The following is a 26,427-nucleotide window of genomic DNA, read 5'->3' on the forward strand; positions in this document are numbered from 1 at the left end:
TCACTTTATCTTTTGTGTTATTTTGTTTTCCACTCTTTAAATAATTAATATAATTACTTTTAAATACAAAATACACAGTGTCCTTCCTCTTCTCTTCCACTTGTTTGGGGTGACGGGGAGGTGAGTTTTAAATAAGGGCTTCAGCACGCTAACAGGTCAGGGCTCCAGGTGGGAGGGCCGAGAGGCCCAGGAGCCAGCCCTCCGGGGGTGCCCTCCCTGGGCTCCTGGGGGACCCTCGGAGCTGAGGCCCCGGTTCCCAGGTGCTGGCACGGAGTGGCAGCTGTGGGCAGGTTCCCACGGGCGAGGTCCCCTGAGGAGGTCCTAGCCCATGAAGCACACAGGCCCCAGCAGCACCCCGCCCCGCCTTGCAGGGGCTCCCAGGTCCGAGAAGGAGGCGTCCAGCACGGGCAACTGCTCCAGCACAGGCGTGCGCACCTCCAGCACTGTCCGGCCTTGCTGCGTCTAGGGAGAGGGCAACACAGGGAGTGAGTGCAGCCGGGGCAGCTTCCATGAGCTGGTCTGCTCTGAGCACCTTCACCCCAGGAGAATGACCCCACCTGCACCTCCCTGCCTGTGTGTGCTTGCACCCGGGGTGCCTGTGGGGCTATGTGTAGAAACCCCCTGACTCAGCCCGTGTACGCCCGGGGTCACCCACCTGGACGGCTCACAGGGCAGATTCCATCCCTATCGGCCTCCTCACCCTGTCCGAGCTACCTGGGGCCTCTCTGACACCAGCATGGGGTACACTCCCTGCCCTCTTGCCCGCCCTGCCCTGCCCCCTTGCCCACGCTGCCCTGCCCCTCTCTCCAGCCTGTGTCTGGGCTTTGCCAAGCACCTGACAGCCGTCTCGGAATTCCTTGACATAGGGGCTGGTCTCAGGGCTTAGCTCGTCCTCGTTGGCTCCCCGGAGCCTCAGGGGCCCATCCCGGGAGGCCCCGGAGCACGGGTAGGAGACATCCTGGTGGGCGGAGACGCTGAGCAGCCGCAGGAAGGTGAGCTGCACCACACCCACTGGGGAGCCCTCTGCATCCACGTAGGAGAACTGCAGGACACGGGGCAGCCGGGGTCAGGGACAGGACAGGCAGGGGCAACCACGAGCATCTGCAGGGTGGCTGTGCCAGCAGCATGAGCAGACAGCAGGCCACATGGAAGGGTCAGAACTAAAGGGGTGGCCTGGGAGCCAGGGGCTGTGTGAAACAAAAGACAAGCTTTGTCTAGCAGAAGCAACCAAAGGAGCAACAGGGCCCTGGTAAGAGGGACAAGAAGAGCCTGGTGAGGCCAGCCAACTCTGTGGGGACAGGGACAGGAGCTGGCACCTATATCCCCCACACCCTGAGGAGATGCGGGGGTGATGCAGAGGAGGGACAGTCCAAGCCAGCAAGTCACCTTTGTGACGTCATCCCTGGGTGTCACACACGTTTCCCCTCCAGCCGTAAAGTTGCAGAAAACTCGGAAGGCGTCGCGGGCACAGCCCTGGTTGGGGTCAACCCAGTACTCTCCTGTCAGCCGAGTGACAGGGGAGGTTAGGGCTGATGGCCTGAGTCCTGAGGTGCTCTCTGTCCCCACCTGCCCTCTCCCCCCACGGCACCCTCTCCCAGTCTTCATGCCTCCACTCCCTAACCCCCCATCACCCTGCCGGCCCAGGGGCCCTGCTACAGCTCGCGCCTGACCGTCAGGCAGCTCCGGATGGCACAGCTTCAGGTCCTGGCAGGTGCGAGCCGGGCTGTCCTGGGTGCCCGTCGGCCGACGCATCTGTTCGATCTCCTCCCGCAGGGAGTCCAGTGAGCCAAAGATCTCCTCCAGCCCCCCAGGGGTTCCTGGGACGCCCCCAGTTGGTGTCGCCTCATCTTCTTGCATCAGGCGGCTGCCGTCCACTGAGCGGCGGGTCTTCTTGGGCATCTGGATGGGCAGCGGCTGGATCACCTCTCCTGGGGGACCCTGGTGGAGGGAAAGACAGAGAGGGTGAGGGGGGAGCATGGAGATGTGGGGTTCACAGACGGGGGACCCAGACCCTCACTCACCGGGTGTCCTGGAGGGCCCTGAACGCCCTTCTCACCCTTGGGTCCAGCTGGGCCCTGACAAAAGGGGTAGATGAGGTTACAGGGCAGCCAGGAGGGGACAGAAGGGGGTAGGCACTCCCCAGGGGCCATGGCTGTCCTCTCTGGCAGGGGAGGGCAGCAGGTGATGCTGGCAGGGGTCACTCACTGTGGCTCCTTTGGCTCCTTTGGGGCCAGCAGGTCCCTGTGAAACAAGGAGCAGGAACAGTCAGTGTGGGACAAGGGCCAGACGCAGAGGGAGGGAGGGGCCTGTGCTTGCTACAGGAGGGAATGCAGGGACACTGGGGAGGCCCTGCAGGTGCAGGGGAGGCAGCACCAGGGTTGTGAGCACAGATGGGGGACACTGAGGACCAAGGCTGGCTGACAGCCACTGGAAGGCACTGGAAGGTCACAGGAGGAAGCTGTGGGGTCTAGAGGACTCAGTAGAGGAACCAACAGGTACTCACAGGGAGGCCAGGGGGCCCTCCAGGGCCCATGGGACCAGATGCTCCTGGGATACCCTAAGGAGGGAAGAGCCACATTTAGCCTGGCCCTCCTCCCAGCTCCCTCTGAGTTGCTCATACCACATTAAGTCCCAACCCCCACTGTCCCCAATCCCCCATGAGTCCCCACCTCATGCCCCAGCCAGTCCAACCACGCCCTCTACTCACCGTCTCTCCCTTCTGTCCTGGGGAGCCCTGAGGCCCAGGAAGTCCCCGATCACCCTTCTCTCCCTGCTCCCCAGGGGGCCCTATCAGCCCAATGAGACCTGGGTGACCCTGCAGAAGGAGCGAGAGAGGAGTTGTACAAATGGGGAAGAAGAGCCAGGCAGGCCGGCAAGGGCCCAGGCACAGGGTCTGGGGTCACAGCACTTGCCACAAAAGCCCCCACTGAGTGGGGACCTCAAGGATGCACCTGTGACCCTCGGGGTGCCCGAGTGATGGTGACGGCACCCATCTGTCACTCACCTTCTCTCCTTTGGCTCCAGCATCACCCCGGAGTCCAGGAAGCCCTGGGGGTCCCTGTGGGGAGACAGGAAGTCACCATCTCCAAGGAAAGTGCTGCCCTCCCACACAGCCTCCCTCTTCCCCCAGGGCCTCACTTGACACCCACTGCCTCCTGCCCACCTCCACGGGGCCCAGTCCCTCTCACTCACCACAGGGCCAGGAGGTCCAGCTTGGCCCGTGGCTCCAGGACGGCCTTGTTGACCCTGCAATGCCCAGGGGACAGGGTCAGGGCGGGCATGCCCACACAACACCTGTTCCCCAGCCCTTCACCTGCCCCTCCATGTGCCCTGACTCACCACTGAGCCTGGCAGCCCCCGCAGGCCGTCAGGACCCGGCTTTCCTGCTGGGCCCGCAGGACCCACAGGGCCGGTCTTCCCCGGGGCGCCCACAGCCCCAGGATCCCCCTGAAACACAAACAAAGGCAGAGAAGGGGTATGAGGGGCAGCTATAAGTCCAGCAAGGCAGGGGTGAGGTGGGGAGCGAGGGCCAAGCCCTTCTGTCCCAGAGGCACTCAGCACAGGGGAGGCAGCCACAGTGCAGGCATCTGGAGGGCGGCAGGAATGTTCTAGTTTGGTGGCCCTGCCCTCACCTTAGCGCCCTTCTCTCCTTGTCGTCCCTCTGGACCAGGCGTGCCAGCAGGACCCTGCAGGGGCAGACAGGGAGGACAGAAGATGGGCCAGTCATCACACAACCAGGCTGGACCTTCTTGGCTCCTGTCCCCCGGGCACATGCACACACACATATGGGCACATACATGGGCACACACATGGACACACTCATACGTAGACACACTCCCATGTGAACACACTCACACATGAACACACTCATAAATGGACACACACACGGACACACTCACACAAGGACTCCCAGCTGGTGAGAATGGGCACAGCAGGACCGGTGGACACAGAGCTCTTCCATGCACTGAAGAGCTACTTGCCCACACCCTACCTAGAACCCTACCCCCAGCCCAGCCATGGAAAAGTGGCACCCCAGAAAAGTCAATTCCCTCCCTGGCATCACTGGCACACTCCGTTATCACCTGCCACTGCCCCGGAAGCCCGCCTTACTTACCCGCTTTCCAAGTGGTCCAGGTGGTCCATTCTCCCCAGTGGGACCAGGGGATCCCTAGGGAGGAAGTGAGGTAGCTGAGTGTAAGAGGGCTCAAAAGGGGGAGGGGTTTGAAGCTCAGCTGGGAGGGGGACCACTGGTCACTTACAGGCTGTCCGGGCTCGCCATCCTCCCCGCGGTCACCCTTAGCACCATCCTGGCCCTGTAGAGAAGCAGCAGGTCAGAGGTGAGCCCGATCCAGTGGGCAGTGTCCCTCCACCTGCCCTGCCTCCCCTGGCCTCCCGACACCCCAGCCCATCAGCCTCAGTAGACACACACACACACACAAGTCCCACCCTCTTCACTCCACCCCTCCCTGGGGAAGACTTACCCGAGGGCCAGCTTCTCCAGGGGGGCCAGGGTCACCAGGGAAACCAACAGGCCCCTAGTCCAGAGAGAGGAGAGTCAGGGTCCCAGCTCCCACCAGGACATGCCACCCCCTCCCTCCGTGCAGGCTGTGCCCACTGGCACCACCACAGGAAGAGTGTCTCCACAGGCCCTGCTCCGGCCATGCACTGCAGCCCACCCAGCACTTTCAGAATAAGCAGAGTCTATCTCCCCCTGCCCCTGGACCCCAGAAATCATGCACCCCCAGGAGACCCCACCCCAGAGTCCCTTCCAAGCACCCCCATCCCTGGGACTCCCCACATCCCATATCCCTGCACCTCCCCAGACTCACAGGATTCCCCTTGGGACCATCGTCGCCTGTAGGGCCTTTAGGCCCTGGTGGTCCTGCCTCTCCTGGCTGCCCCGACTCTCCTTTCTCCCCACGCTCCCCACGTGGGCCCTGGAGAGGAGCACAAGGCATCGACAGCCATGAGGTCAGGGAGGCAGCCCTGGCCTCCAGGACCCTTCCACCTCTCCCCACGCGCTCCTCCTTTCTGGGAGAGGACAGGGGATCAGGCCCTATAGGGCCTGTTGGGGAGCTCCACTCAAGGAGGTGGTCTGGATGGGGTGGCGGGCGTTGGGGGGGCACAGCCTCAGAGCTATTACTCACCTTGACACCTGGCTCACCCTGGACCCCTGGAGATCCAGACTCTCCTGGCTCCCCCTGCAAAGACACTAGGGTCAAAATTCCGCTTCCCCTGCCCCCTAAACAATCCTGCCATGCCCCACTTCTCATTCTGTCCCAGCCCTCCCAATCCAAACTGGCAGAAGTTCACCTCTCATCACCCTCCCCTCACACAGCCCCCAAGGCTGCCTCATTAACCCAGTTGTCAGCTACCTTCTCTCCTGGGGGACCCAGGTTCCCAACACCTCCTGGGGGTCCTTGTGGGCCCTGAAAGAGGAACAAAAACAGAGGCCAGTGCTTAGGGAAGGCAGAGGGCTGGAGGCGGGCCCACAGTCACAGTGGTGAGACCGCAGCTGGAGGCCTGCCCAGGGGACAGGGAGACAGGGGTGGGCCGCCCTGACACCATGGGACTCACATCGGCACCGTTGGGTCCAGCTGGGCCTCGAGGTCCTGGGGGTCCGGGTGGTCCCTGGGGAAAACAGGCACAGCCGAGATGAGGAAGGGGAGTGAGGCAGAGCAGTGGGTAGGGGTGTGAGAGGAGGGGGTGGTCGCGCTGGGACCCTGCATGCAGGCAGCTGGGTTGGCAGTGGGGAGCTGGGTGGAGGCTGGCGGGGTAGAGGGTGCCTAGGATTGGGGCCAGGGTCAGTAGGAGTCACACTCACCATAGGACCCACGTCTCCTGTTTCTCCTTTCTCCCCAGAGGGACCTGGCAAACCCTGCACAGGTGTACAAACACAGACCCAGTGACCACCTAGGTCAGCGCACAGCAGGCCCACCAGCTCTGCACTCTCGGACCCCACATGCCCCACCCCCAGCCCTCTGCCATCATGTCCCTGGTTTTCGGCAGCAGGCAGGAGTCTGGGCAGACGGCCCCACCCTTATCTCACCTCTCAGCTCACCTGTAAACCAATGGGTCCTGGGGGCCCATTGAACCCTCTTGTTCCTTCATCACCTTTGGCTCCAAAGTGTCCCTGGGGTCCCCGGGCTCCGGGTTCCCCATCCGCTCCCTGGGGGGAGAGGGCGGGGACAAAGACACCAAGATGGGTCCCCGGTCAGGTGTTACCTGTGCACAAGCCCACGGAGAGCCAGGCCCCAGACTGCGCAGTGGATCGCTCTCGCCTAGGGCACTCACCGCCGCTCCGGGCTGCCCCACAGGGCCAATAGGTCCAGGAGGTCCAGGGGGGCCCTGAGGGGGAAGGAGAGTCAGAGATGCAAGCACAGGTAGAGGTTGGCAGGGCAGGGGTTTGAGGCCAGGAGCCAAGAGTCAAGGCCACGGACACTCACATGCTCGCCCTTGTTCCCTTTGGCGCCTTTCTGTCCAGGATCTCCCACCTCACCCTGGGGAGGAGGCAGACAAGAGGTTAGAGAAGGGAGGCAGCTACAGAGGGGGAGGCCATAGTGTCACCCTACGGGTCCCCACCTTGTCTCCATCCTCGCCAGCCACACCCGGGGGGCCAGCAGGACCAGGCAGCCCCACAGGACCCTGCACCCCGTCACGACCCGTCGGACCAATCGGCCCCTTCTCGCCCTGTGGGGAATGAAAACGGGAGTCACAGCCTGTGGACAGTTGTCCCACTCTGGACCACCACAGGAGACCCCCACAGCCTGTCCCCACCCCCTCCGCAGTACACAGTGCCCACCCAGTGTCCCCTCACTCACCGGGACGCCTTTCTCGCCAGCTGCTCCAGGGGGACCTTGTGGGCCTGGGCGCCCCGGAGGACCAATGGGTCCCCCGGCTCCTGCTGCGCCTCGTTCCCCAGGGGAGCCCTGAGGGAGGCAACGGAGTCAGGTCCCAGGAAGAAGGCCCAACACCCCTATTCCAGAGCACCCCTGGCTGTGACTCCCAGCAGAACTGAAGACTCGGGTACCTTCCAGCTGACCCTGGCTTCCCTCTGCCCAGAACACGGCCCCTCGCAGGAGCTGCTCCTCAGGCTCCCTTCCCACTCCTTGCCACCCTGAGGACTCACCGCAGGCCCAGGGGGGCCAGCCGGACCTTCGTTACCCTTCAAGCCAGGACCACCCTAGGAAGCAAAGAACTGGGGTGAGATGGAAAAGTGGGACTGCACAGGAATGAGGCTCCAAGACTTGCAGGGGAGGATGGAGGAGGAAGGGGGAGGGTTGAGAAAGGTGAAGGATTGAGGGGGAGGTTGGGGGGAGGAGGGAGAGGAGGAGGACCGAGAAGGGGGAGGGAGAAGGGAGGAGAGGAGGAAGAGAGGAGGATGAAGGAGGCAGGAGGAGGGGAAGAGGAGAAGGGAAAGGGGAGGAGAGAGGAGGGAGAAGGGAGGCCAGGGCAGATGTGTGAGTGGCAATGGCGTAGCCAGTGTCAGCATGCAGTGCTCTGAACAGGGTCACACTCACAGCAGTGCCCGGGAGGCCTCTCTCCCCTGGAAAGCCCCTCAGACCAGCAGGACCGTCCTTCCCTGGGGCCCCAGGAGGACCAGGGTCACCCTACAAGGAAAGAAGGCGTAAGGGCCGCAGTCACACTCTGCCTCAGGCAGAGCGCACTGGCCCCCACAGAGCTGCTCACCAACCTTTGTGCCTTCTTTTCCTGCTGTCCCAGTCAGGCCTTGCTCTCCAGGAGGTCCTGGGGGGCCAGGGTGACCCCTCTCCCCCATGGGGCCGCTTTCTCCTGCTGCTCCCTAGATAAAGGCAGAGGGTTCCATTCTCAGACACTTCACAGCCCACCCTGGCTGCCCTTTGAAACACCCCTAATGCCTGCCCCAAAGCTAACGGGAAATTCCTGGGAGCCAACCCCCCTCAGCCGCCACCCCAATCTCCACCTCCACCTCTACCAGGCCCCTGGCTGTTTCCTCCCCAGCATGGAGCAACCCCGCCACCTGGTGTTCATGTTGGGGAACTGCCTCCTCTTGGTCAGGAAGCCTGGGAACATGCCCCCCTCCCCGCCCCCAATTCCTCCCCCAAGGGTTCGGATCAAGCAAACCAGCGCCTGGGAAGAGGTGACAGGGGAGAGGGCAAATGGACTAACCCCACAGTCTCAGGCTCCCTGTTAGCTGGGACGGACCTACCTGAGGTCCCACCACTCCTGGGGGTCCAGGGGGGCCAGTCTTTCCTTGGAAGCCCTGAGAGGAGAGAGGACAGTGTGGTCAGACCAGGTGTAGACGTTATGTGACCGGGCTCAAGGTTTCCTGCCAAAGGGGCAGGGTACGCATAGGGCCAGTGTGTGCTCCATGGGGCCAGGCCAAGGGCCGCCAGAAGTGGGGCCTTCACTCACCACTTCTCCTCTAGGGCCAGGGTGTCCAGGCAGCCCATCCTTCCCTGGGGGACCCTGGAAGGAGTTCAAATGTTAGACAAGCTCTAGGCTAGGGGAAGTGGAGAAGGACTCAGAGGTGGGTCAGAGGTCAGAGGTCATCTCACCGGGGGTCCTTTGGGACCAGGAAATCCGTTGGGGCCCTGTGGTCCAGGAAGACCCTAGAGATAGAGATAGGCTGAGTCAGGAGAGAGGAGGAGGACGCTGGCCAGGACACCCAGCTTCTACCCAGGGAGCACTGGGTGGGGAAGCAGGGGCAGAAGACGCCAGCCACACTCACTCTTTCTCCGGGGGGCCCATGGGGGCCATCACCACCCGATGTTCCCTGTGGAGGAGACACAGAGTTGGGGAGCTGCTTCCCAGCTGTCCCCAAAGTCAGAGGGGTGGAGGAAGGGCCAGGCCACAGCTGCAGGGGGCTGGCAGGGCCTGCAAAGTCCACTCACCTTAGCTCCAGACTTTCCAGTAGCACCTCGGGGTCCCCGCTGACCCCGCGGGCCCTAGAGAGGGGGAGGGGTAGTCAGAAGCGCCCGGATGCACCCCTGGCCTCTTGAGTGGGCTGTTCCTCACCCCCTGCACTCACCGTGGGGCCTCGCTCTCCTCGAGGTCCTGCTTTCCCTGACAGGCCCTGGGGGGAAAGGGAGCAGAGACCATTATCACCCAGGGCAAGAGACGCCCCAAGACCCCTTCCCCACCCTCCAGCCCCACCCTGTGCACACCCTCACTGGTCCCCCTTGTTTACCCGGGCTCCCTTCTCGCCACTGGCTCCAGGAAAACCAGGAAATCCCAGGGAGCCCTGCAGAGGATGGAGAAACAGGAAGCTGAGACGTCATGGGGATGGTGCAGGCAGAAGGGGGTCAGAGAGGTCTTGTGTGGCAAGCTGGGCCTTGCCGGGACACCCCTGCCCATCTCTGACTGCTGCAGAATAGGCAGGTCTGGCTCCAGTCCTCAGGGTGCCCCCTGCTCTACTAATCTGTGCTTCTTGGGACTTGGGGGGTGGGTGTACACATAGAGGACATCACATCACCTTGGGTCCCTGGCGTCCGGGGTAGCCAGGCAGACCAGGAACGCCCAGCTTGCCCTGTGGAGAGACAGGAAGCAGCTAAGAAAGGAGCCTGGACTCTGCTTCATCCCAAGGACGCGGCACTCCAAGGCAGGGCCCATTGCTCGGGCACCTTTGAACCCAGGGCCACCTGAGGGCAGATTTCCCTCAGCTCCAGAGGAGGGACGTTGTCCCCTGCCACCGGGGCTGCAGACAGAAGTCGTTGCAATGCAGCCACTGCCTACCTGTCAGCCTCAGCACCCTCTGCCCCAGCACCAAGGCCAGATTTCCAAGGCACCACCCCCTTCTCACTGGGACTCCAGGGCTAGTCCACAGAGACGGGTGGGAGCAGGGATGGGTTCTCAGCCAGGCAGCCATGGCTCAGACCCTGGACCTGCCCTCCCCTAGACATGTAATTGGCAAGCACTGTGACCTGTGTCAAACCTCACCGGCACTATAGGCTCTCACCTCCCAGGACCACAGGGCCAGGTAACCCAGGGCCTGGCAAGTACCAGGTGTGCAGCAAGAGCTGGCTCTGGCCGTGGCAGATGCGCCCTGCCTGCCACTCCTGTGAGTCGGATGCAGTCTCACTCCCACACATTAGCAAGTGGTCTCCATGCCTCATTTCTAAACACCATGATGGAGGCTCTTCCTTCACTCACACATCCCCCTCCACCCATCAGGTGCCCAGAGGTGCCACATACAGACAGGAGCATACTGAACACACAGCCATTTTTGACTCACTGATTTGAGCTGCTGGCACCTCCTGCCCACTCAGACCCCAGTGCCCATGCCACCAACCTCGACCCCTGCACTTCCCCAGGTCCCTTATTCCCATCACCTTCTCGCCCATGAGTCCAGGAGGCCCAGGGTCTCCCGTGGGTCCAGTGCGTCCTTTCGGTCCCTCGGGACCATCCTCTCCCCTGGAACCAGGGACTCCGACCTCGCCCTAAATGACAAGGTTGGGAGGGGCTTGTCAGGGGTTGGAGGTGGGGTCTGGCCCAGGCACAGAGGCAGGGAGGTCTCAGGGCCAAGGCTGGCTGGGGGCTGCGGGGACAAGGATGAAGAGCTGAGGGCCTGGGTGGGGCTTCCACTCACCCTGTCGCCTTTCACTCCTACGTCACCTTTGAACCCAGGAAAGCCATCCTCGCCCTGAGAAAGGTGGAGGTGAGGCAGGGTTATGGTGGGGGATATCAGGGAACTCGGTGGGCAGGGAGGGGAGAGAGGGGCTGTGGGGCAGGGCCGAGGGTCCGGAACAAGGCTCACCTTCTCTCCTTTATGCCCCTTCAGACCCCGGATGCCATCCACACCCTGGAAGGAGAGGGAGTTAGGGACCAGTCAGGAAGGACAGCATTCCCAAGCTCACCTCACTGCCCAGACCACAGGCCTCTATGTCCCAGCCCAGGGGCCGTTACCTTGACACCACGAGGTCCTGGGTAGCCGAGAGGCCCCTGAGGCCCAGAGGGACCCTGAAGGAAGAGGGAGAAGCGTTTACCAAGGGGCCTGGGCACTGCTGGGGAGGCCTCAGAGGTGGGCGGAGGTGTAGGACTTGGGTATTCTGAGGAATCAGAGGTGTGGGACCAAGACAAAGAAACCCTAAGAACCTGCAGGCCTCAGGGTCTGGGCGGAGAGGCCTTTGGGGAGCAGGCAGAGGAGAAAGGGGGAGGCTCTCACCTGGTTGCCTTTGGTTCCAGGGGAGCCTTCCTTCCCGGGGTGACCCTGAGGAATGGGAGATGGTGAATGTGTCAGCTGAACCCTGACACCCTCACTGTACCGTTCCCTACTTTCCTTCCAACTCACACTCCCCCTGTGACCAGCAAAGGCCTACTGGCCACGGGCAGGCACCCCCACTGACCTTCCAGACCAAGAGACCCAATACAGGTGACCACTGCAGGTGCTCAGAGCTCATGCACCAGGACCAAAGGAAATCTAGAGTTGGAAGGGGGCCCTACTCACCGGGGGTCCGTCAGAGCCAGGTATGCCTGGGAGGCCTGGCTTCCCGCGAGGACCCTGCAGAAAGATGAGGAGGTTTGGGGTCATGTGTGAGCACAGCTGGAGTCCCAACAGACATTCAGGGCTACCAAAGCTCCCTCAGAACCCCACCCCATCCCCAAAACCACTGGTCACTCACCTTCTCTCCATGAGGGCCAACGGCACCCTGGGGCCCAGGAAGACCCTGCACACATGGGGAGAGAGGTCATGGAGGGCACACTCTCCAGCTGCCCTCTCCCACTCAGAACAGGGTGACAGGAAGACCTGGGACTCCAACCTTCTAGTGTTCACCCAGGCTGACACTGTGGATGCCCAGGGGAGGTGGCTACAGAGGAACACAGAGGGGCAGGCCACTCACCTGGGTCCCTGGAGTGCCCTGCTGTCCAGGAGGTCCTGGTTCTCCCTGGGGTCCCTAGAAACAGGCAACCAGGCAGGCCATAAGGAGCCAGTGAAAAGACACAGGGCAGACAGCTGAATACCCACAGAGCCGGCCACCCAGGTAGGAGCAGGAGCCAGCGAGGGTCACAGTGGGGCAAACAGGACCCCAACAGGAACTGCAGGGGTGGGTCGGGCCTGCCCATCACTCACCAAGCTCCCTTTGGGGCCCTGGGGACCATCCATGCCACGGACTCCCTGCAACAAGAGAGGGGTATGAGCAGGCTGGCAGGCAGGAGGCACTGAGTGCCCTGTGGTTTCTGAGGGGCCCAGCCACCGAAGGGAAAGGCATGGTCGGGCCTCAGCACGGACAAGGAGCTGGCCCAGGCCACAGGGTGTGGGTCTTCAGGTTTTTATTTTGCTTTTGTTGAGGCTTGTCCTATTTTATTTTGTTCTGCTCAGAGCCCTCAGTGCCCTGGCCATATGGCCTCCTGGGTAAAGGCTGAAGCACAGCTGGGTCAGAGGAGGAAGTGGGATGGGAGAGGGCCGAAGAAGGACAGTTAGGAAGGGTGAGATCGAGGGGCAAGGTCAGGGTCGAAAATCAGAGATTCGCTCACCGGGGGTCCAGGAATCCCAGGCGGGCCTTTGGGGCCAAGCAGCCCACGAGGTCCCTGTATTCAGGGTGAGAAGACAGCATGCATGAGAGAAACATGGAGAGATGGAGTCCCTTCCATGCCCTGGCCTTCCCAGAGCCCCCAGCCCAGCCCTGTACACTCACCGACTCTCCAGGCAGCCCCCGGGGCCCAATCTCGCCATCATCTCCCTGCAGGAGGAGGACTCAGTGAGGTTGGCCTTGCCTGCTGGGCCCCTCCTGCGCCCAGCCCGTCCCATCACCACACACTTACCCGCTCTCCATCCTCACCAGGGGGCCCAGGAGGGCCCTGTGCACCAGTATCACCCTGGAAAACGGGGACCCAGATCAGAGAGCCTGTGTGCATTCCCAGCCCAAGCAGACACTGACCTGCCCAGGTTAATTAGCTGGTCCCATTCACTGAGACCACTGCCACCTCCTCCCTGGCCTCTGCTCCCCTACCCCCAGTACACTCACCCTGTGTCCCTTCTCCCCAGGCAGCCCTGGGAGTCCATCAAAACCTCGGTCACCCTAGGAGAAAGACAGGTATCCACAGTGAGGGCCCAGCCCCTTTGACAGCCCACCCCACCCTCTGTCCCTGAGCAGGGAAATATGAGAACTAAGCCATCCTCAGAAAACAGTGAGCCCTGGTGGGGCAGGAGCTGCAGGTGTCAGAGAGGGCCTGGCCACTACCTTTACTCCAGGTTCTCCCGGCATCCCTCGGGCTCCATCGGCACCGGCTCTGCCCTGGAGGGGCAAGGGGAGTGTCAGGGGACCACAGAGGGCAGGGTAACATGGTTCCCACACCCTAGGCCCTGCCTCCCACCAACACCCAGTACCCAACATGAGGCACTCACCCTTCTCCCAGCCTTGCCAGGGGGACCAGTGAGGCCTTGTGGTCCTCTGGGACCCTGGCATGGGGAGAGACAGGGACAGTTAGTGGACATGGACAGAGGGGACGGCCTAGGCTGGGTGCTAGAGCAGGGTGGTCACCTGAGGGCCCAGGTCTCCTGATTCTCCTTTCAGGCCAGGGCTCCCAGGTTGGCCCTGCAAATGAGAACAGGAGTAAGATGGCCATGTTCAAGGACACAGTTAACAGTAACCCCAAAAGGAGCAAAACAAGTTGCAATGTGGCTTCTCTCCATAACTCTCTGTAACCCCAAAACAAATAAAAAGTCCTTTGTCCCAGTACCCCCATCCACTTACCAGGGGTCCCGGGCGGCCTGTATATCCCATGGGGCCAGGAGGTCCACGGAGCGCCAGCTAGGGAAGCAGGGGAGATGGCAGACTGAGGGGGTGGTAGCTGCAGAATCCCAACCCCTGCATGTCCTTCAAACACCCCCGATCCCAGCTACTCCTCTCCCTCACCCCACCAACCTACATTCTCCCAACCTCTCTCCCAGGCCCAGCCTGGCCCAGCCCGGCCCAGGCCTCTCCCCCGCCTCCACTCTCTCTGCCTCCCTCTTTCCCCATCACACCCATCCCCCAACCGGGGCCCCCTCCTCACCCGAGCCTGCTGCAGAATCGCCTGGGCCTGAGCCTCCTGCGCAGCCACCACAGGACCCTTGTCACCTCCACTACTGCCAAATCGGAACTGAGGACCAAGAAATTCATTAAAATTTCCCCCAGACAGGGACTCCATCCAGCACTTCCATCCCCCAGGGCTCTGGCAGGCCTCACCCTGCCACCTGCCACTGCATCACCTGGGGGTCCCAGGTAACCACTCTGGGTTTCAGAAGCTCAGTAGCCTGCCCTCTGCCCTGTCCACCCCTAGTCTCTTCCTCCCCAGGGGCTCTCCTTTGGCCCAAATTTGTGGAAACACAGAATTTTCTGTCTGGTTTCAGATGACCCAAGTTTGGTTCTAGGTCACCTAATGAGGCTCTGACACCCCTGACCCCAAGACCTGTGCCCATTGGCTGGGGGTGCCTGGAGACTCCCACAGGGCTTCACTGGGCCTCTTGTTCCCCTGGTCTCCCCAGAAGGCAACTTACTGGGAGCATGAGGGACGTGCCAGGAGGGCCAGGGGCTCCATCCGATCCAGGCAGTCCTGCTCGGCCAGGAGGGCCCTGCAGAAGGGAAAGAAAGAAAAACAAGAGGAGGATGGACAGGGGAATATTAAGGTCTTGGCACCATTTTGAAACCCTCCTTGACAGAATAAATACAGACTTCTCCCTAGCTTTCTTGAGCCACCCCACCACACACACACACACACACACACACATACATACATCCAATGGATAAAAATGAGCATGAGGCACCAGCTTACTCCCCTCGCCAGTCAGACTCTGACCTTCTTTCTGGGTGCTGGGGAACACACGGGACCCTAATTCATGAATCAGCCAGTATGGTTACCCACACTAAGTATAAGCAGTTCCTATACACACGTATGTACTTACATATATAATAAACATATACACACCCACACATGTACATACACATACACGTACCTGCACTGACACACACAACACACACACAACGCTCCCTCACCCTCTCGCCAGGATCACCAACTGGGCCTGGGTTCCCTTGGATGCCTCGTGGACCAGTCATCCCCTGAGGAGCAAAAAATGGAGGAGTCAGGTGAGGGCAACAGGTGGCTGGGCAGTGGTTTCTATAGCAGGGATCTGGGATCCCAAAGGCTCCAGCCACAAGGATCCTTAAAGGTCCTGAGAAGGAGGCCTGGTGTATGTGGGGCAAGAACAGAAGGTGCAAGTTCATTGCTGGACTCACCGCAGGACCTTCTGGACCGGGAGGCCCCTCCACAAGCATACCCTGTGGGGCCAGAGGTGAGAAGTCAGAGGCTACAAGGCTGTACCCAAAGCTGCGTGTCCTGCTCCCCTCCACCACGCTCGGCTCAACAACCAGTGTGACTTACAGGTTCCAGCACTGCAGGCTCACCCTTCTCTCCCTTCAGCCCCCGGGGTCCATGGGCAGCCTGAGGGAGACACACATGTAACCCCCAGAGGGGCCCGTGAGCAGCGAGACACTGGGATTTCCCTCCCAACTACAAGTTCATCTTCTGGAGACCTCCCTGACCCACCTTTAAGTCTCCCCACCACCACTTGGGACACCCTTCCTCACAGACCTCCCATGCCCCACCTCAGCAAACATAACCTCCCTGGGCCCCAGAGAGCCAAGCCTGGCCTTCCCAAACCTTGTTCTGCAGGACCTCATCCTGCCCCCCAAACACCCTCAGGCCCCAGAAATCCTTAGGACCTTAAGACATCATCCACTTCCTCTTCACCCTTATCCCACCCATCAAATAAGAATCTAAGACTGTAGACAGATTTTTATTTGAGGATGGGAGGAGGACCTGGACCCTTGTGAGAATCTGACCAAAGCTATGAGTCTTTCTCTAGAAAAGAAAAAATAAATGTCTTTCTTTGTCAAAATGAGCTTAGAATTTCAAGAGCTTCATGGAAAACCATTCCCTCCCCCGCCCCCCGCCCCCGCCGAGACTCCAAACTCAAGCCTAATAAACAGCTTTTGGAAAAATGCAGCTCTGGGTCTGTTCTCCGAGGCCCATTTCCTTCCCCACAGGACACAGCACACTTCCCCGGCCCCGCTTGTATACCAAGTTCCCTCCCTCCCACACCTCCCCTCCAGGGCTTGTCCTCAGTTCTAGGATCAGAACCCAAATGAGCAGAGGGAGAATGGCGGTCCTGGGCACGCACCCCAAGAGACACCTCCTGAAGACCCCCCTCCCAGTCTCCCTCCAGACCAAATGCCAGCTCAACCCCCAGGAACCACAAAGCAGCTTCAGGCAAAAGCAACAGAGGGTCTAGGGGTGGGAATATTAGAGAAGCAAGGGGTGGTGCGAGGCAGCAAGGGAGAGGAGGCAGCCGTGAATTGCGAGGCAGGCAAAAGATGAAATGGAATAGACAGGAAATACTCCAACTGACATGGGAAACAAGTACGGGAGACAACAAAGAGACGAACATTTGGAAACCAGAATGATACTAGGGCCAAGAAAAATTAAACACAGCCAAGAGGACTAGAAAACAAACTAGACAAACAGGAAGTCGTCGGACAGACGGGAAGCAGCCAAGAAACGAGGATCCGGGAAGTGGATCTTTAACCACAAAATGGCTGCCATGACAAGAGAGAGAAATTGACAAAACAGAAAATAACTTGACAAGGGGAATTGTAACAGCACAAACATCAAGTCTACACATACAGAAAGCAGACATGATAGACACCTGAGCCCACCGTGTGCCCTGAGACACACAGGAAGTGGGTTATTATCCAAGGAAATTGTCACAAAACAGCATAAAAGCTACAGCCAGAGCACAAATAATACATTCCTTCCAGGCCAGTCCCACAGAGTCACTCAGATGAATGCCACGGCTGGAGAAAAGAGCAGACAGCTCAGAAGTCACCTGTACATTAGAAATGGGGACACAGGAGGTCAGACCATAACACGGACAAGAAACACTCTGGTCAAGCAGAAGAAATGAAAACAGACTGAAATGGACATGAGGTGAGGCTTACTGATCAAAAGCTTTACAAACACAGCTTGATTTAGGCAGGAAGTGGCCAAGAACGACAGGAAGTAGCCATAGGATTAACAGGAACAAAACAAATCCCAATTGTCCTGAGCAGAAGGATCCACATAGAGTCACAGGCTAGGCCGTACAACAAGGAAAAGCTCCAACTCATGTTTTCAAGCAACATACATGTCCCAAGTGAACAGAAGACAAAACATCACCACTGAGAAACAGCTCACAGCCAATGAACAAAGACAACGGAAGCCATTCTCACACAGGAAAAAGGAGCTCGTTGCACTTACGGCTCCCAAGTGGGCTGTCTCCGCAGAAAGGGCAGGGCCAAGTTCCGTCTCCTCCCGATAATCGTCCCCATAGCCATAGGCGTAATCGTAGGACCCTACCGGGGCGGCAGTGCCACCCACCCCGTACTCCTCTCCCTGGAACCTGCTGGCTGTGGGGGGGACCTGGAGGTCTGTCTGCTCCTTCCCAGGGGCGGGGAGGAAAAGGGGGTAGACAGGACATTAGGGCTGAGAAAAGTTCTGCCGTGGACCCAACTTCTAACCCAAAGGGTTAAGAGGGTAGCTGGGCCTGGAGAGTTCTCCTGAGGAGAGCAAGGGATGTGGGTACACAGAAAGAGGCTGGCCATCAAAGGCCATCAGTGGGGTCGGATGTCCAGAATATCAGCCCCGGGTTTGGAGGGGGAGGATGACAAGAGGAGTGGCCGGAGGGCTGGACACTGTAGACAATCAGTGAACACAACAGACATGGGGAATAACCAAAGAACTGGATAAGGGGACTAGGCAAAGACAAAAGTGAGAATAAGGGACCAAAAAATAGCTCCTGTAAACAGAAATACAGTGTAAGAAGTCAGATTATTTGACACCCACGTGGAGATTACACTGGACTCATAACAAAAGGAGGCAAGACTCAGAAGGACAACAGCTAGACACAGAGCGGCCATCAGAGTGACCAGGGGACGGAGGCCACAGGTACACACCACAAAGCCCTCCGGCCAGAGGAGGGGACTGGGGAGGGGTTTGAGAGGGCCACAGTCCCTGCTGGGCTGGACGTGGAGTTACCTCCTCAGGGGTTGGCAAGGGGCTGGCCTCCAGGACACCTTCCTCTTCTGTTGGGGTAGGGTCCTAACCCCAGGGAAAGGGACAGAAGAGGAGCACAAGGGGAGGAACGAGAGGCAGGCGGTTAGAGGGAGGAAGTGAAGCAGCACCTGTCCCACCCAGGGCCATGTCTGTCTGTGCTGGGGGGTGGGGGCAATCTCAGATCTTGCAGCCCCTTTGGGGAGAGTGACTGTTCTAGGTCACAGAGGTTTGGGGGCAGAGATCTAGATGCCCCGGCTCTACCTGCCGGTAGCCGCTGCCTCTGGTCCTGGGGGGTGCCCGGGCAGCAGGGGGAGCTGCCCGCCGGGCTGGGTTTCGGGAGTGGGGAGGCTGGCTGCGTGCTGGGCCAGAGCCTCTGGTTGGAAAAGCCCTCCGGCCTGGTGTGGAGGCTGCCTGCCGGGCTGCTGACCTCTTTGCAGGTGGGGTTGGCTTTCGGGAAGGGGTCCGACGCCCCCTGGGGGCAGGGAGAGCCCTGTGGTGGGGGCTGCGAGACCGCTGCACGGAGAGACATGGGAGAGGGGGAGCATAAGGAGACCTTCGCCATCTAGATGCTCATCCTGTCTACAGACTGTGGAGGTGTGTGAGGGGTGCTGGAGGAAGGGGGGAAGCAACGGGTCCCTCAGGTTTACCTGATAGTCAGGGGTCGTCCCCGTGGTCATCCCATCGTAATAGAGGGGCTCGTAGTCATAGTAGAGAGGCTCAAGTGGCTGGGATTGGGGGAGGGTGCAGATGGGGGAAGAGGTAGGAAAGTGATGGGGTCGTTGGAGGGAGGACAACGTGGGGAAAGCAGACAAGGAAATGGGGTGGGGGTGGGAAATGAGAAGCATGGTATTGGGGGACAGGGGTTGAGGAGGAAAGGGATCAGGGAAATGGGAGAGGTGGGAGAGGTGGGAGAGGTGGGAGAGGTGGGAGAGGTGGGAGAGGGGAAATGGATCCCATGTGGGACAGAAGCAGACATGATTAAGAGATTGGCCCTCCAACTTTCAGACCCCAGATCACACACACCACCCTAACCATGCAGCCCCCACCCAATCCAATCTCCCCTTTGCCCCCACAGCCCCTAATCCTGCACTTTCATGTACAGGGGGCCATGGACTGGACTCCCCCCAACACACACCCCCAAACCATCACTTCTTCGATTTCCCCTCTGTTCTCCTACTCCTTCTCGTTTTTCCTGCTCAGTCCCAACCTCTGGATTCTGTCTCTGCTCTCCCACCTCCCTCCTTCCCCGAGATTCAGTCACCAGCCATCTCTCCTCCCCACCCCCCCCCACCCCCCCGCCATCTCCCAATCTCTTAATCCAAGGAAGGGATGGAACAAGGACACAGTTCCAGGAAGACTGGCAGAGGAGGTGACACAAGCAGGGAGCACAACTCCCAGTCACGGATTCTTCATGCTGACTCTTTTTATTTTTAAATGAAAATAAAAAGGTTGGTGAATAAGGACTGGGAGGAGGGGAGGGATGGGGATAGGCAGGTGTGGTTGAGGATGAGAGCCAAGGAAGGGATGGGACAGGAGCCCCAGATGATCTGACGGGAAGATCTAGACTACAGGGTGAGATTCCTGGGGGTGACTGAGTCATGACCTTTGTGGGGTGCACTGTAGTGGGGCACTCACCTGGTGCTGCGGCTCCTGGCTCTGTGGCCTGTGAAGTCTTGAAGGCTGCTGCTTGGGAGATCTCTGGGCTCTATGAGCCTGTTGGTGAGGAGGTCTCTCCTTCTCACACTCCAGCTCCTTCTGTTCACAAGACTCGTAGGCAGCTTGGACACCCGGAACAATGACAAGCTCCTGGATGTCACCCTACAGTGGGAAGGAGTGAGAACGCTGATGGGCAGAGGCCCAGACGTGCTCAGAAAGACAGAGGGAGCAGTGCAGGAACACAGTGGGGAGGCCGATGCCAGGAGAAGACGCTCATAGGAAGCCCCCCTTGCCGGGGCATAGCCCCATGCCCTCGTCTACAAGTCTCTGGGAACATGAATAGGACAAGCATTTCAGAAATACTCAGTGCAGAAAAGTTCAAAAAAAGCCATACTGGACAAGGTCACTCCGAAAAGCGAAATTAGGTCTGACACTGAAGGCTCCCAGCTTCAACTCACTCAGCCTGCTCCCTGCCCTGTGGCAAGGCACGAACCTTCTCACTGGCTTCTCCAGAGAGGGTCCAGCTTTGAGTGCCTTGGCTCAGGCCTCCTCGAGATGAGAACGCTCAGGACCTCGAGAACTGGGGGCAAGGCACCCCTCCTAAACCCCAGTGGCATTCATGTGTGACCACACATGCTGATTAGCACACCCTGCTTTCCACAGAGGTTTGGGGACGCTATCTCAAGTCCAGGGCCAAACTAGGAACTCCTTGGGATAACAGAAACTTTATATGACAATACTTCAAAACACGTGTGAAAGAATGGAATTAACAGATCATGAAGGGGTGGATGTTTGGCACAGCAGTTGATCAGCCTCTTAGGATGCCAGCATCCTATGTGGGAGTACCTGAATTTGACTCTGCTAGTTCTACTTTTTCTTCAGCAGGTGATGTCCCAAGTAGTTGGGTCCCTGTCATTCAAGTTTCTGGCTCCCCAACTTCATCCTGGCCCAGTTCTTTATTGCCAGTATTTGGAGAGTAATAGAGTGGGTTTTTCTCTCTATGTGTCTTTCTAGCACTCTTTCTCCAGCTCAAATAAATAAAAATAAGTGAATGTGTGTGTGTGTGTGTGTGTGTGTGTATACATATACAGAGAGAGAGAGACGTGTGCAACAGCAGTTAAGCTGTGAAGGACACCCAAAGCCCCTATCAGAAAGACTGGCTTTTAGGGGGGTTGAATCCACTTTCCATTCCAGCCTCTCGCTAATGCGCACCCTGGGAGGCAGCAGGTGATGGCTCAGGTAATGAAATCTGAATTTTGTTCTCAGCTTCTAACCGAACCCTGCACAGGAGTGGCTGTCGTGAGCACTTTAGCAGATAGAAGACTTCTTTATGCCCATCTCTCTGCCTTTCAGATAAATAGAAAAAGTTTTTTAAAGATAAGGGAATTTTCTATTAACTTTTTCAAGAACTTGTCCTATTCTTCCATGCCCCCTTTGACTTCCAGGTAATCAAAATATGTTGACTGGCTAGGAGAATGGATGATATATAGATGCATGGATAGAGGAGTAAATGGGTAGATGGGTGAATACGGGCTCAAAAGTGACTGGGTGGGAATGTTGATGGATGATTCACCAATGGATACATACATGTGTGGATTGTTGGGTTTTGGGTAGAGGAATGGAATCGAACACATGGGTGAATGAATGATTGGACAGGCAGGGTGAGTGGTTAAGGAGATGAGCAGATGCATGTGCTAAAGGAGGGAATGGCTGAGTTGGTGGAAGGATAGGTAGGCAGGTGACAAATGCATGGGTAGATGGGGTGGATGAGTGGAGAGATGGATGGGAGCACAGGTAACAGTTTGAAGGAGGGAGCAGTTGAGCGGGGATGAAGATGGGGTGGTGTGTGGATACAAGCCTAACTCAGTGAGAAGGTGAGTAAGTGAATGGGTGAGTGAGTAAAGGGTAGGTGAACAAACAGTAGACATGGGCTCATCTGTAGATGGGTCAGTGGGTGATTGCGTGAAGGGGTGGATGGATAACCAGACTGATGGAGACTAAATGATAGGTTAAGTGGATGTAGACAGTTCTACCATAGAACAGGGTACCCTAATTCTCCACTGGAAACAAAAGTTCAGGAGTAGAAAAGCAAAGGCCTAAGGATTAGGGGCATGGAATCCTGGGGTCAGAAAGACAGAGGGCACAAAATCAGTGAGCAGGATTCCCTGCTTCCTCTAAATGCTCTGGTTACCTCAAAGACCTCTTCATCCAGGATACGGGCACCAAAGATCACCACCCCATGAGTGTCCAACACCGGCCGAGCACTGCGGGTGAGGGGCCGGGTGACTCGTTTCTTGCAGTCAACAATGAGGGTTACAGACTGGCCTTTCACTGCCACAGCCACACGGTGCCACCTGTTCACAAAAGGAGAGGTTCACATGACTGACTGACTGACTGACTGACTATAGTGGGGACATCCACTGGGCCCAGAAGCTACTGATGAAAGAGTTAAACCCATGCCACCAGATAATAAGAGCTGCCACTGACTTACTGAGTGCTTCCATGGCACCAGGTACCACATATGCATTCTCTCCTAGGAGTATGATGACTACATCATCTTTACAGAAACTGAGGCCGGAGGTGTTGGGGCATAGCCAGCTAAGCCTCTGCTTGGGACACTGGCATTCTATATTGGAGTGCTTGGTTCATGTCCCAGCTACTTCCTGCTTCCATCCACCTCCCTGTTAATGCACCTGGCAGGTGGCTGATGACCGTCCCTGTGCTTGGATCTCTGCCACCCATGTGGGAGACCTGGATGGAGCTCCTGATTCCTGGCTCTAGTCTATTCCTGGCTGTTAAGGACATTTCCGGAGTGAACCAATAGATGGAAGATCTCCCTCTTCATCACTCCTTCCTGTCATTCTTTCAAGTAAATAAACACTAAATTTTTAAAAAATTAACTTTCAAAAAAGTGATTTGTCAAAGGTATAGGCTACAACTACAGCAAGAACTAGGACACAAACTTGAAGGCACAAATTGTGAGCTAGAATTGACTAAAGTTGAGGGAGTAGGTAGGTGTGGTGTCAAAAGGATCAACAAGCTTTCCTAGTTGAAGGAGTAGATTTTCTGAAGTTCTGAGCTACTTTCTCCCAAAGGTGTAGGCCAGGCAGGCCAGACTTACTTGCCATCTGCTAGACTGAGGCCTCGGAAGACTGGCTGGGCCGGTGGTTGAGGCCGCCCGGTCTGGTCCTCATAGAGAAAACGGACAGGCCGGCCCAGCTCCAGGCCCAGCTGCCGCACACCCTGGGCACTGTAGAGAGTCAGGAGGGCAGCCTGGAGGCCAGGGCGAGTCCGGACAGCAGTCAGCAGAGAGAAATCTTTGGGGAAACCTCCTGGAACCCGGAGAAGACACACACACACAAGTGAACAGAGAGGTCAGAGGAGCCACGCTCCTTCCTCTTCAGGGTCTGCTCCCAGACCCCATCCCACAACTGCCCTAACTCACGGCCCATACCTGGAAAGAGCTGGCAGGTAGGTGCGCTGAGCTGGGCAGGCCTGGACACACGGTAGGCCACATCAGCTGGACAGATGCCCCTTGTCTTCCGGACACCGTCAGGGAGTGAGGGGAACCTCAGAGCCCGGAGCACATCTACAGGCGGTGCACCTGTGACAGTGCATGAAGTTCAGGGGCAGGATATTCCAAGAAAGAGAGGGGGTGCTCAATAGAGGACCTTTGGGGTCTAGGGCTCAGCTTGCTAGAGCTCAAGCTCCCTCACGGCTCCTGACTGGATAGGAAACACAGAGCTGCCCAGAAGCGAAGGGCAACACTAGCCTGGTCAACTCTGTGCCAACTCCCGCCTCCCTCTGCCTCATCTGAGTCTCCTCCCCACTCTCACTGTCTCTACCTACAGGTCTTTCATCTCTCCATCCCTCTGTCTTCCTCCACTTCCCTCCCAGCTTGTCCATCTTTTTCTTTCCCTGCTTCCCTCTCTCTCACTACCTTTTCGGTATCTCAGTCTCTGGCACCTGTCCCGTCTCCAGCACAAACAACATCTGGGCAATAGATCATCCTGGGCACATGAGGGGCAAGGAGAAAGCAGAAAGGAGGCTGTTCGGGAGGGGACTTCGAGCGGCTATGGATGCCAGACTTGGGGGAGGAGGGGAGGGCACCACTGTACCCATGTGGAGGAAAGAGATATGAGCAAGAACTGTCCCAGGAGCCCACGATCCCTGCTTGGGGGATGGGCCAAGGAGAGGGGGAGCTGAAGCTGCCACGCAGAGCCAGAGCAGGTCCAGGGCCCCGAGCCACACATCTGTGGATCCCATCAGGGTCCTTGCCCAAAATCCCAGGCAAGCTCCCCACACCTGGAATCTTGACCCGGCCAGCATCTAGGCAGTGGAGACCTGGCCACCAGCCCTGTCTACCTAGAAGTCAGCTTCCTGGGCTTCAAAAACCTGGAAGATAGAAATGATCTCTCCCTCACATGATCCCTGACAGGCACACTCCTCACACCCCTCCGCTCCAGGCTGGACAAATCCCAAAGACAGCTGGAGCAAACTGTTCGGAGAACTGTGGGGCAGGGCAGAAGCAGAGCAATGGGGAGAGCAGAGCTGGGTGGGGTGGGTGAGGAGGGGCAGGCAGGCAGAGAAAAGGCCCTTTGAGCCCAGGAGCCGGGAAACCACGGCCATGCCCCCTCCCACACCTCCCGCCCCAGCCTGGCCCCCGCGCGGTGGTAGCTCAGCAAACACCAACACACAAGGACGGCTTTGAAAGACACAGGGCAAGTGAGACAGCAACTCTCAGAGACCCCAGGCCAGTGGGACCTCAGAGGCCCCAACCTTACACCCACACCCAGGGCAGCACCAACAGATCCATACACAGCCTGCCCACAGGTCTGCCCACCGTCTGCCCCCTTCAGTCCCATCCCTGCTCCAATCCTGGGCCTCATCTACCCCAGAGGCAGCCCCACCACTTGTCCTGCACCTCCTGACCTCTGGTTCCCCAATGCCTAATCCTTTCCTATTGGGAATTCCACTTCCACAAGGCCTCACCTCAACCCTTGAAATAACAGATGGTCATCTCAGCCATCCCTCTGCCTCCATGCCCAGGGGTTCTTTTTTCTCCTAGAGTCTCCAAATAGGATATACTTCAATTTCCTGCCCCTGAGGCTCACACTGGTCACATCCCAGGAGATCCTTCTCCTGCAATCCAATCTAAGGCATCTACACAGCTAGCCCGACTATGCAGGGAAGAAACGAGGAGTCCACTTATACACAAATCAGTCCCCTCAGTGTTTCTGGAGTTGGGGGGCTTGCTCCAGCCTGTCTGGGACCCCGTGTTCCTGCCCCTACCCCTGCCCCACCCTGGATATTAAATCCTCTTGCCTAGAAGTCAGGATTTCACAACCCTGGGAAAGAGGAGGAAAAGATTGAGGTTCTGACACGAGGGTCCCAGGGGAGCCAGGCTGGCCAGAGGGGGAAGGGAGGGGCAGGAATGCAAAGAGTTGGCTTTGGCCTCAGACACCTGATCCCAGCCTGTCCGGCGGCCGTCCTGTTGGCAGCCAGCCCCAGGGCTCCCCAGAGCCAGCCGCGTGGCAGCATCGAGGGTACAGGAGGGGGGCTGTGCGGGAAACCAGTGGGACAGACAGTCGAGGCACCATTCTTTCTGGTTCACTGTGCTCTTCTGTGACCCACAGATGCTCCCCAGCATTCCATAGCTGGGAAGTTGACACAAATCACCTATCTTCATGCTGAAACCCCTCCACAGCAGCCATGCCTGGACCAGACCGGCCCTGGCCATCTCAGCGCGTTCCTGGACTCACGGCAGCAGGTAGCCTACCCCTCCTCTTCCCTGCAGGGTGGACCTCCTCTCCACCTTACCTGCCTTCTGCCACTTCGGTCCTGCCCTGGTTCTCAGGACCCCAGCTGTTTAGCCCTACAGCCTTGCCATCCAAATCCCCTCCTTGGATGGCAGGCAGGCATCAGCGATTCTCTCCCTGGTAATACTCAGAGCCCAGTCTGAGGACTCCTCTTACCTGCCCAGCCCAGGGAGGCACTCAGCCCCAGCACCAGAGGTAGCAGCAAGAGGAAGCTGTGGCAGCGGTTGCACCACTCCATGGCGGGGCCACCTGAGCGCCAGATCCCTGGCACCCAGGGTCCGCGAAAGGCGTTGGACGCCCAGCTGACAGGGTACAGCGAGTCTGCTGCTAGTCCCTGACCCCGGGGATCCCAGGGAGCTCAGAGGCTGTCAGGCGTCAACACCTTTCAGGGGACCAGCTCCATGCAACCAGGTGCCATCAGGGTTCGGACGCTGCTGTCTCCTTGGTGGCCGGCGCTCCAGTGTGTCCCCGGCCACCCCAGCGGCGGCCCAGAGCCCCCACTCCGCCCCCCGACCCGCCCACAGCCAGAGGAGAAACCCCACCCCCAGCTACACCTGGGGTGAGGGGGCGGGAACCCTCTCCCCTCCCTCCTTCGGCGACAGACCCTCCAATTGCTCTCCCTTGCTCCGCGCAGGGCGTGGTATCTCGGACTCTTCTCGGAAATCCCACATAGGACAGTCTACCTCCAGCCCCTTCCCCTTCTTGGACCCGTGGGCACACCCCTTCCCCATCCCTCTCCCTTGGGAGCCCAGCGTCTCCCTCTCAGCAGATTCCTGGGCGGGATTTGAGGCACAGAAGGAAGGGAGAGGACGGGCGGGGGGGGGGTGGTCGCCACGCCGCCCCCACGCGACCCGACCCGTAATCAGGTCTCCGTAATTACCTCCCTCAGCCCAACCCGTGTAAT

The 26,427-nt window shown here is 58.7% G+C and overlaps 1 protein-coding gene across 4 annotated transcripts; it reads right to left on the bottom strand.

The window, feature by feature from the left end:
* Positions 1-310: 310 nt before the first annotated feature.
* On the bottom strand, positions 311-25,761 carry COL11A2 (collagen type XI alpha 2 chain). 4 transcript variants are annotated; one of them, XM_040982927.1, is made up of 66 exons: positions 25,680-25,761; positions 23,159-23,308; positions 22,826-23,036; positions 21,896-22,058; positions 19,684-19,866; positions 18,696-18,773; positions 18,031-18,093; positions 17,254-17,433; positions 15,340-15,399; positions 15,195-15,236; positions 14,955-15,017; positions 14,459-14,533; positions 13,975-14,061; positions 13,674-13,730; positions 13,461-13,514; positions 13,325-13,378; positions 13,161-13,214; positions 12,945-12,998; positions 12,742-12,795; positions 12,615-12,659; positions 12,454-12,507; positions 12,050-12,094; positions 11,820-11,873; positions 11,601-11,645; positions 11,426-11,479; positions 11,144-11,188; positions 10,885-10,938; positions 10,736-10,780; positions 10,568-10,621; positions 10,311-10,418; positions 9,455-9,508; positions 9,170-9,223; positions 9,011-9,055; positions 8,874-8,927; positions 8,711-8,755; positions 8,538-8,591; positions 8,395-8,448; positions 8,189-8,242; positions 7,694-7,801; positions 7,521-7,610; positions 7,130-7,183; positions 6,822-6,929; positions 6,583-6,690; positions 6,447-6,500; positions 6,295-6,348; positions 6,062-6,169; positions 5,825-5,878; positions 5,578-5,631; positions 5,376-5,429; positions 5,148-5,201; positions 4,830-4,937; positions 4,482-4,535; positions 4,260-4,313; positions 4,115-4,168; positions 3,633-3,686; positions 3,340-3,447; positions 3,193-3,246; positions 3,005-3,058; positions 2,708-2,815; positions 2,504-2,557; positions 2,206-2,241; positions 2,022-2,075; positions 1,671-1,938; positions 1,387-1,499; positions 836-1,042; positions 322-462 (listed from the first exon to the last, which is right to left on the bottom strand). In XM_040982927.1, the coding sequence occupies exons 1-66, from the start codon at positions 25,759-25,761 to the stop codon at positions 322-324; spliced, it is 5,202 nt and encodes a 1,733-aa protein (XP_040838861.1). The 4 variants fall into 4 exon arrangements, with proteins under 4 accessions (XP_040838862.1, XP_040838863.1, XP_040838861.1 ...); XM_040982928.1 differs by lacking the exon at positions 18,031-18,093 and having other exon boundaries at positions 311-462; XM_040982929.1 differs by lacking the exons at positions 17,254-17,433; positions 18,696-18,773 and having other exon boundaries at positions 311-462.
* Between the last annotated feature and the right edge of the window lie 666 nt (positions 25,762-26,427).

The sequence above is a fragment of the Ochotona curzoniae genome, unplaced genomic scaffold, assembly GCF_017591425.1.
Source record: "Ochotona curzoniae isolate NIBS_2020 unplaced genomic scaffold, NIBS_Ocur_1.0 contig_3819, whole genome shotgun sequence".
Taxonomy (NCBI): Eukaryota; Metazoa; Chordata; class Mammalia; order Lagomorpha; family Ochotonidae; genus Ochotona; species Ochotona curzoniae.